This window comes from Tetrao urogallus, assembly GCF_951394365.1.
Source record: "Tetrao urogallus genome assembly, chromosome: Z".
Classification (NCBI taxonomy): domain Eukaryota; kingdom Metazoa; phylum Chordata; class Aves; order Galliformes; family Phasianidae; genus Tetrao; species Tetrao urogallus.
The window spans coordinates 47,195,423-47,205,048 of NC_136816.1; the positions used below are offsets into that span (position 1 = coordinate 47,195,423).

The window sequence follows — 9,626 nt, forward strand, 5'->3', positions numbered from 1 at the left end:
TGTCTGTAACTGCACCTCAATCTCAGTAAACACACCATGATGAATGTACATTTGTCACCTGGGAACTCAATCAATGTGACTAACTTCTCTTTTCCTCCTAAAATAAGCACTGAAGCCTATAGCTTAAGGCCTTAGCCTCCAATTAAAGGTTTTTATTAACATTGTTAGTAAGAAATTGTATGCAGAGTGTACCAGTGGTACCACTACATTTTACCTTATGGTTTGGACTATCATAAAAAAAAATCCAGAGTACAAGATTACTGTCAATGAACTGTCATGAACACAGTTGAAAGCTGCCAAAAGAGACTTGTCATAGAACCACATAATGTCCTGGTTTGAAAAGGACCAGAATGATCACCTGGTTCCAACCCCCCTGCTATGTGCAGCGTCACCAACCAGCAGACCAGGCTGCCCAGAGCCACATCCAGCCTGGCCTTGAATGCCTCCAGGGATGGGGCATCCACAGCCTCCTTGGGCAACCCGTTCCAGTGTGTCACCACCTCTCCCTGAGTGAAAAACTTCCTCCTAATATCTAACCTAAACCTCCCCTGCCTCAGTTTAAAACCATTCCCCTTGCCCTATCGCTATCTACCCTTGTGAACAGCCATTGCCCCTCCTGTTTATATGCTCCCTTCAAGTATTGGAAGGCCACAATGAGGTCTCCCCGGCACCTTCTCTAAACTAAACAAGTCCAGTTCCCTCAACCTTTCTTCATAGGAGAGGTGCTCCAGCCCTCTGATCATCTTAAACTTCTCGACTTAATCAAAAGACCAAGGTGAAGGCAGCCACTCAGCCTCAACACACAATTCTTCAAGATTCACATCCAAAACTCTTCCAATTTTTTTAAAGTAATAACTCCAGGTGTTGAGAATTTCTTCCTTTATCACTAGGCGAATGTGTGAGAAAAATACGTATCATAGCCTGAACAGGCAACTAGCCTGTAAGAGCTACTTAACTTTGGAACACAGGTAAACTGCTTTCAGTTTCTGAATTAGCTAGAAGAAATTTGGGAGAAACTGCTCTGTAGCTGTAACTCAGTAATCCTTGGTTTCTGCGAATGACCTTGCTTTCTTGAATGCAATTGCTTCTTGCTTTTACATGTATGGCAGAAGGACTAAGGAGTTGCTTGGATATCCTAATGGCCATCCACCACCAGTATGTGCTGGGGGAGGCCCCAGAGTTGACAGACATTCTACCAGCTGGTCACCACTGGTAGCAATGACTTGGGGAAAGCTCAACTGCCAAGCCACCCCTGGTAACCAAGTATTTCTTTATTAAACTGATGAATATTAACTTGCCTTTGCATGTTTTCTTCAAGATCAGTAAACCTTCTACAGAAGCACTAGCACTTCTTCATTAGAGCGGGATTAAAAAAACGTGTTAATTTATATAAAATTCTTTTCTTAGATGCAAGTTTCAATTCCATTACAGGAACAACTGTTTACTAATTTGTAGTTTGAAGATGAACTTAGAGCAGTAAGTTTTCTTCTTCAGTTCCCAGGAGTCTTCTAAGTAGGAAAACAAAATTTCATGATATCTCCTGTCTGATACTGAGGATTACTTGACACTTGTAATAGAAATGAATGCCAAAAACATAAATTTGTACTGAAATTCTAAGAAGCATGGAAAGACTCACCCATTTCTGTTATTATCAGACTACAGTTATCAAGTACCTCCTCTATGATGGTATGGACTTCTATAGCACAAGCAACAGAAGTTCAGCAACAGTGGTGCCAGGGAGTGCAGATGGTAATTTGCAGCTTTTAAGGACACTTGTAATGAAGTTGTTACCTGAACCTCCTGTAACCAATAACAAATCTAAGCAAACCTAACAAGTATAAATCCTGATATAGCCTACTTTGACTTCAGCAAAGCCTCTGACCCTGTCTGCCACAGTATTCTCCCAGAAAACTAGGCAGTCTAGAAAAGCCTGACAGGTCACTCTTTGTTGGGTGAAGAACTGGCTGGACTGTTGGACCCAGAGAGTGATGGTGAATGAAGTTAAATCCATCTGGTGACTGGTCACCAGTGGTGCCCCAGGTGTCAGTACTGTGGCCGGTTCTGTTCAATATCTTCACTGATGACCTGGACGAGGGCACTGAGTGCCCCCTCAGTAAGTCTGCAGGTGACACCAAGCTACCAGGAAGAGCTGATCTGCTTGGGAGCAGGAAGGCCCTACAGAGAGATCTGGACAGACTGAATCACAGAGCTGAGGGCATCAGGGCAGTTATTTGCATGGAATTTATCAAGTGATTACAAACGTACATCCAGCGCATCTCCAGTTTTAGAGCATAGAATTCTTATAAATGATACCAACATTTGTCACTGGCAGGCAATCACATTAAGTGCTTTATGTATTTAAGGGTGTTGAGGAAGGGAAGAAATTTCTTGCTTTTTGTGGGGGCTTCAGTCACAAACATTCAGTTTGCAAGAGCATCCACCTTAAGAAAAAAGTGCAAGTGCTAAATCAACACAGCCAGGTTCCATACACATACATGCCACAAAACAGAGCCCTCAAGCTAGCTGCTATTTCATACAAAAGCTGTTACATTTTACCAATTTCCTAATACTGAAGTCACTCAGTATAAAGTATTCTGCTTTTATTCTTTTTATTCTGTTTCAGCATTTCCCTCAGTCTGTTTAGGTGTCCAGAATAACAAAGCTAATGGTAGAAGGGACTGCGGAGTTGCCGTAGTAACTTTAAAAATGTAACAAGAAATCAATTTCAGTAAACAATTTTGCAACCAAGGAAAACTGCTAATGGGACTGCCAAGTAAATTTTAAGTATAATCCATGAATGTTTCAGGAATTTCTCGAATGCAGTCTGACCACATTCGCCCTGAAGACTCCAGACTGTGCTCTTAAATCAAGCTACAGAGCTACTTACTACCTTGTTTTGTTGAAGAAGGAAAATCACTCCCCTTCTAAGGCTTCTCTAAATTTATTTCTCCAAGATGTAAAGCTAACTGCTCAAATTGAAGACTTCTCACACCCGTACTCTGCCTGAAGCAGATTGGTTTTGGACAGCTTCAGTTGGAAATGTTTGCAATTTTCCAAACAAAGCTGGGAAGAAATTGTATTAAGTAACTCGATTGTTTTATGAATAGGATTGGCGCTCCCATTCTTTGGGGCAAAACTCAAATAAAGCTTTTCTGTCCTTCTGGAAATCCATCCAAGCTGTTAGTAATTAAGAAGCCTTTAAACATACAATTTATAAACCTGAAACTTAAAAGTCTCATGAAACTCTGTCCAACTGCCAGTTCAATTAAAGACATATCCCACTGCTAAATTAATAACTATGTGTTTGTCTAAGGTTCAAGAGTCAAGGCTGCTTTAACACAAGAAGGCTCACATGCAAAACTACAGTGCCTCTACTCCTGCTACTCCTCAATCTTTTCAATTTAATTTACAAAAACAAAATCCTAAGCACTTCAGAATCATAGCAGTGACCCAAAAAATTATACGTGAGTCAACTTCAACAGGTAGGAAGCAAGATGCATGCTGCTACACCTTTTTTGTGTATACGAGCAGAGATGCATTTCCTTTAATGAACCTGATTTGCTCACTTACTTGAATTCCAGTCTGATATCAAGGCACTGAATAGCTTTAACATTCCCACCTCCACCTGCTCATTTCACCAAATAGGTTTGGAACAACTTCTTTACCAAAAAGAGAAAGAGCCTAAAAAGCAATTTTTATCATTGCTTATATTGAGCTTACATAGCATAGTTTTGTTATTACAGGGACCGCAGGGATAGTCTCTGCAAGAAGCCACCAGAAACTGCTCCTATGTTTGACTGAGCTAGTTCCAGATAGCTGCAAAAGAGAATCACCACTGGTCAATATTAGTTTTGCCTCTATTATAACGTATTTAAGAAATACCAAAAAATTAAAAATTAAAAAAAAAAAGAAAAAAGGAACTGTAAGAGAGGACTGAAAAAACACAAGAAAAACAGCCCTGCAGACACCATGATCTAGGAAGAAATAAGGGGGTCAACGGAGAGGAATGCTATACAGAAATTGTCGCCATACAGCCCCTGGGCACCAAACAGAGCAGGTCTCTATGTGCAGCCATGGGGAAGCCCACAGTGCAGTAATGCATGTAGCCTGAAGAACACTGCAGCCCATGAAGCAGGCCCTAGGCCTAAGCTTCAGCCCAATTGGGAGCAATCCCCTCCTGAAGGATAGACTCATCCATGTTAGAGTAGCTCCTGAAGTCCTGTATTCTGTGGGAAAGAACCATACTGTAACAATTCATGAAGGACTGGATCTAACACAGAGTCAGTCCCACCATAGGAGCTGAGGAAGAGTAGAGGAGAGAGGAAGCAGAAGAATCAAGGCTGAAGTCAAGCTTGGGAAGAAAGGGGAAAAGGGGTATTTATAGTTTGTCCTTTTTTCCTTTCTTACTACTCTTAACAACTGACAATAAATCAGTCTTAATCAAGCCAAGTCTCTTGCCTGTGATGGTAACTCATGAGAGACCTCCCTCATCCCCAAACCAAAAATTTGCTCGTTTTCATCGTATTTCCCTTCTCCTCCTTTTGCTGAAGAGAGGGAATGAGAGGCTGGCACCTGGCAACCACTTGTAGTTAACTCAGCACACTGATGCACATACAAACCAGGAAGAAAAACACTGGGGTTCCAACGTTCTTGCTTCTCTGCTCTGGTAAACACTAGAAAAGAGTCACATGAGATGACTGTCTCTGAAAGGACAACAGGCATCCACAAGTTTCCACAGAAATCAAACTGTAACAGGGTGGGAGGGAGTAATGAAAAAAGCAAAGACAAAATAATTTGTTATATTCCACAAAGAATGCATAATGCTATAGTACAACAGCATTTGTGCTTACTGCACAAAAAAAAAAAAAACACAGAACCCAAGTTTGTACTCATACTCTTGTGGTCATTTGCACAACTTTCAGTTTTCTGGTGAATTTTCAAACTCAAACTTCATCATATCTTTTCCTGCTCAATTTTTCCAGCATTACTACTCAAATCTAGAAATCACACCGATGATTACTGTTTGGGCACATAGAAAGTCTGCCCTGTTAGGTCACAATGCCAAGAATTCATCTACTCTGGCATCTCTTCCATTTTTCATAACGAAAACTGTATTTTCAATATTCTCACTAGAAAGTGCTACGCAAGTTTTCTAATTAGGACAGACAGACAGCATACTGCCAACAGTTAAACTGCTTTGTCTCAACTTTCCGACAGAGAAGCTCCATACGCTGCCTTGTAACTTAGGAAGTTTATTAGGTTGCTGCAGCACAGCAAATAGCTGTGCATAAACTCTCCTACGCAATTTTACCTTAATCTACAGAAAAATTCCACTTCTTTAGCTGACAGTTTAGCTCTACAAAATAGATTCTCAGAGTCAGAGAAGTCTCTGCAGATCAAGTAAAGTAAGAGAATAATACTATTCCTGTTCACTCTTCAGTGCCACATGTGCACAGTAGGTCCTCTTGGCAGGAAGAGCTGAAAACAAATCTGTTCAATCATGCAGTGCTTTTCAGGATTATGCAAGGAAAAAGTAGTAACATTGAGTATCATATTAATCACAACGCTAAGTGTTCACCATTGGTTCCAGGGTATATTAACCCTTAAGAGCAACAGATGAAGAACTGCTGATAGTTCCCACTTCAGTGTTAGAAGACCAGACCCCAGCAAACTACAGTACACAAGGAAAACTGTATAAATTGAATATGGACACTGCTAGTCCAAGAGATGCAAAATGAAAGCCAAAGCTTAAAACAGTAGTTGAAGCTGAGTTCATACCTACTGCAAGTTAAGACCACGGAGGTGTTGAAATTTAGCCCATAAACTGTGACCCACTTAGGTTTTAGTATCCATACAACCTCATACAACTCCCACTTTTAAACAAAAGGCAGTTATTTAACCAGTCGGCCTGCACCCAGTACTTTGGAGGTCCAAGCACCTCTACAAGGTCCCAGAGAGACTACATTAAGTACTGCCCAGCAGCTGGATCACAGTTCTACTAGCAGACCACAGAGATTAAACCATATCAAATGCTAAACACTTGAAATAGGAAAAGAGAGTGTGAACTACATGTTTTTTTCAACAGATGCACTAATTTTCATTTTTTTTTGTGTTGTTTACTTCAATTGAATGTTCTCTGTTTACTTCAGATTTAACTGAAATATCCCCTTTATCCTGATTTTATCATGTTATTGAGAGAGTCGCAGCTGTTTACACTTTCCTTTGCTCCTATCTCTCTCTACGCTCAGTTTTACTTGTGCAAGAGCAATCCTTTTGACCTTTTTTCTACTTACTAACGCAATGGGATCAGAAAAAGCAATTCATAACCACTAAGAAAACTTCAGACTTAATTGTAAGAAAATGGACATACACAGTCATGGAATTAGTAAAGCTACAAAAAAAAAAAAAAAAGCAAAGAAATCCCTTCTCCTTTAACTCTTTACTAAACATCATCCCAAATGAGGCCTGGGCTGAAAGAACTAAACACTGGACTAACAAATGTTACTAACATGTTGTAACTAAATGTTACTAACAACATGTACAAATGCAGGTGTAATATTTCACTGTTCAGCCATTCCGTAAAGACATCTGCCCATGTAAGCACCAAAGCTAGTTACTCCAGCCACTGGCAGATGATGCAGAAGGGCACAGTTCACTACTGGCTCTCTTCCCTGCTTCTCAGGTAAGCTCTGTGTTCCACAGCAAATCCTATGTGGGGGGATACACTGGGGCAGCACAAGGTAAGCAAGTTACACAACATCAGAGTCGACGTTCCTTATTTGGCCCCTTTTGAGAAGCAGGAGGCTGTCCACGGTGTTCCTGATACGCACTGTCTTCAAGTACTCAGTCCCATCAATGGGCACATGCAGGGTCTGCCCAGAGCTTCAGAACCCAGGCTTCGCACCGACCCGCTGCAGCTCACCTCCTGGTCATCTCTAAGAGAAAAAAAATCCCTATGCCTTACTTTATTTTTTCCTGTTGGTACAAATACACCCCTCGTCAGTCGTATGGCACAAGCCTCAGTGCCGAGCTGGAGCTAACAGTGCGGCAGCGCTCTGCGGGAGAAGCCGCACCTCGAAGCCACGCTCCGGGAACACGCCGCACACCCCCCCGCGAGATGATGGCTGCGCCTCTCAGCAACCGAGCGCCGCGTACACCTCCTAGTTTATGTAATGCAGCACACAAGGTTACACCCTTCGGAAGGAACACACAGCCCGAGGCGACGTATTCCACTACAGCACATCTGGAGAGGCGGCGGCAGCGCGCTCCGGACCGGCGGCGCCCCGGTTCGGTCCGGCGGGGGCCCGCGCAAACCAACGGCCCGGCCCGGCCGGTCACGTGGCCGCCCCCCGCAGGGAAACGGGAGCGGCGCCCCGGGAACCGCTAAGCGCCGCGGTTCCCAGCCGGCGCGTCGGACGGGACCTCCGGGCTCGCGGTAACGGCCTCGGCAGTAACGCGGGAAGCCCCGGGCGCCCTCGGCCAACCGTCACTGTCACGGAGGTGCGGCGGAGGCAGGGGCGGAGGAGGAGCCTCCGCCGCTCAGGTGGGAAAACACAAACACAAAGGGCCCCGCCGGCACCTGCCGCCCCCGGGAGCGGAGCGTCCCGGCAGGCGGCCACCCGTCTCCCCACCCCGGGCCCGGCGGGACGGGAGTCGACGACTGCCGACGGGCGGGCGGGGCGGGAAGCACACAAAGAGCCGGCCGGGCCAGGAGCGGGGGGCGCGTGGGGCAGCCCCTGCCCGCCGCCTGAGAGGCGGTCCCGCTCACCTGCTTGCCCCGGTAGAAGAGGCGCTGGCGGTCGGGGCTGACGCGGAAGATCTCCTGGATCTTCTCCCGCAGGCACTCGATCTTGGTCAGCCGGCTCAGGTCGTCGATGGTCTGCGTCTCGGTGCCGTCGATGGTGCGCACCTGGATCCACATGGCTCGTCCGGCCGCTGCGCGGGGAGGCAGGACGCGGCCGCTCCGCCGCTCTCGGGGTGCGCGGCCGTGGCGTGTGAGGCAGGAGGGGAGGGGGCCGGGCGCGTCCCCGCTCTTTGTTCGGATCGGCGGGGCAGGGTTTTTAAATCGCGCGGAACGGGCGCGAGGTTCCCCGCCCGCCGGGCCGCCGGCCCCGCTCGGAGGGGACACGGGGAGGACGGGACAGCCGAGACGAGCGGCTCCGCTCCGCGATGGGCCGTGCCGCGCCGCCCCGAGTCAGCGCGGGGCGAGGCGCGGCCGGACGGGAAGCGCCGCGCCGGGGCTAACGGGCGCCGCCGAGAGCCATCTCCCAACCCCGGGGAGTGTTTACCAGGCGCCGCCGCTCTCACATGGAGGTCACGGCGCCAACGCCGCTCTCGCGAGAGCCGCCGGCCGCGGTCGTAAAGAGACAACAACACCGGGGCGGGGGGGGAGTGCGAGGGAAGCGGGCAGCGCCACGCCTCCTCCCGCTGCGCCCGGGCCGCCGGCCCTCGCGCCGCATTCGGCGCCACGCGCGGCCCCGCCCCGCCCCGCGCGCCACGCCCTCTGCGCGGGCCCTGCCCGCCGGCTGGCGCGAGGCGGCGGGGGGAAGGGTTGGCGCGCTGCGGGGAAGCGACCGTTACGTTTCCATGGCGGTCGCGCGGGACGGCTCGCCGCTCCGTCCTCCGCCCGCCGCGGGGTTCGCCGTCTGCGAATCCGGCCCGGGGTTGGCGGCGCTCGAGGGGAGAACCGTGTTTAGGCGAGGAGTAAAACAGGGGGACGGTAGCACGCGAGCCCCCGGCGTTTCTGAGAATGTAAAATCTCGACTTGGCCCCATGCACGGTCCCTCCAAAACGCAAATTAGGCCGAGCGAACCCGTTACGTGACACACAGGCAGACGTGTGTGGGCCGGGGCAAGGAGCAGCAGTCCTCATTTTTACCGCGGATCTGGTACTGGTTCACTTGCCATCAAAAAAACTTGGTGATTCTACAACTTGACGTCAGAAAAATGGAGATCTGCCATCCTGCCGTGGTTTAACCCCAGCAGGCAGCGGCACCTTGCAGAAAACCCGTGGGCTGAGATTAAGAGAGATTAACAGTTAAAGCAAAATCTGCGCCACAGGCAAAGCAAAATCAGAAATTAATTCAGCACCTCCCATCGGCCCGCAGATGGGTGCTCGCTGCTTCCGTGACCGCAGCTCACATTAGCATCACTTGGGAAGACAAACGCCATCACTGTGAACGCCTTGTGCCTTTCCTCTCTTATGTCACCCTCATACCTTCCATTGCTGAGCACGGCCACGTGGCACGTAACGCCCTACTGCTGGCCTAGGCCGGCTCTCGCGTCTGTGCCCCCTTCTGGTGTCTGGGCACCCCCAGCTCCGCAATGGAGACACGGTGCAAAACAGAAGGTCGTGACTCTGCAAGCACTGCTGTAAAACAGGGCTATGTTATCAGTGCTGTTTTGGTCAGAGATCTCAAACACAGGAGCTCTTGTGAGGAAAATTAACTATTGCAGCCAAAAGCTGTACGTATATATACTAGCAAAATGATTCGATGGAAATGTGTCTGATAGAGAGCTCAGGAGAAACTAGGAGATGGGTGAACGATTGCATCTGGGAGTAATTCAGAGCATTTTTATTGTCTGAGTGGTAACGGGATTAAAATACAGAATTATTAAATACAGACA

At 47.8% G+C, this 9,626-nt stretch overlaps 1 protein-coding gene across 2 annotated transcripts in view; it reads right to left on the bottom strand.

The window, feature by feature from the left end:
- The window catches only part of UHRF2 (ubiquitin like with PHD and ring finger domains 2), a gene marked incomplete at both ends in the record, with an annotated part of 74,283 nt that extends 66,362 nt beyond the window's left edge, over nt 1–7,921 (bottom strand). For both annotated transcript variants that reach the window (XM_079548475.1, XM_079548474.1), the window contains one exon: nt 7,769–7,921. In XM_079548475.1, coding sequence (XP_079404601.1) covers nt 7,769–7,921 — 153 coding nt within the window. The remainder of the gene's footprint in view (nt 1–7,768) is intronic.
- Between the last annotated feature and the right edge of the window lie 1,705 nt (nt 7,922–9,626).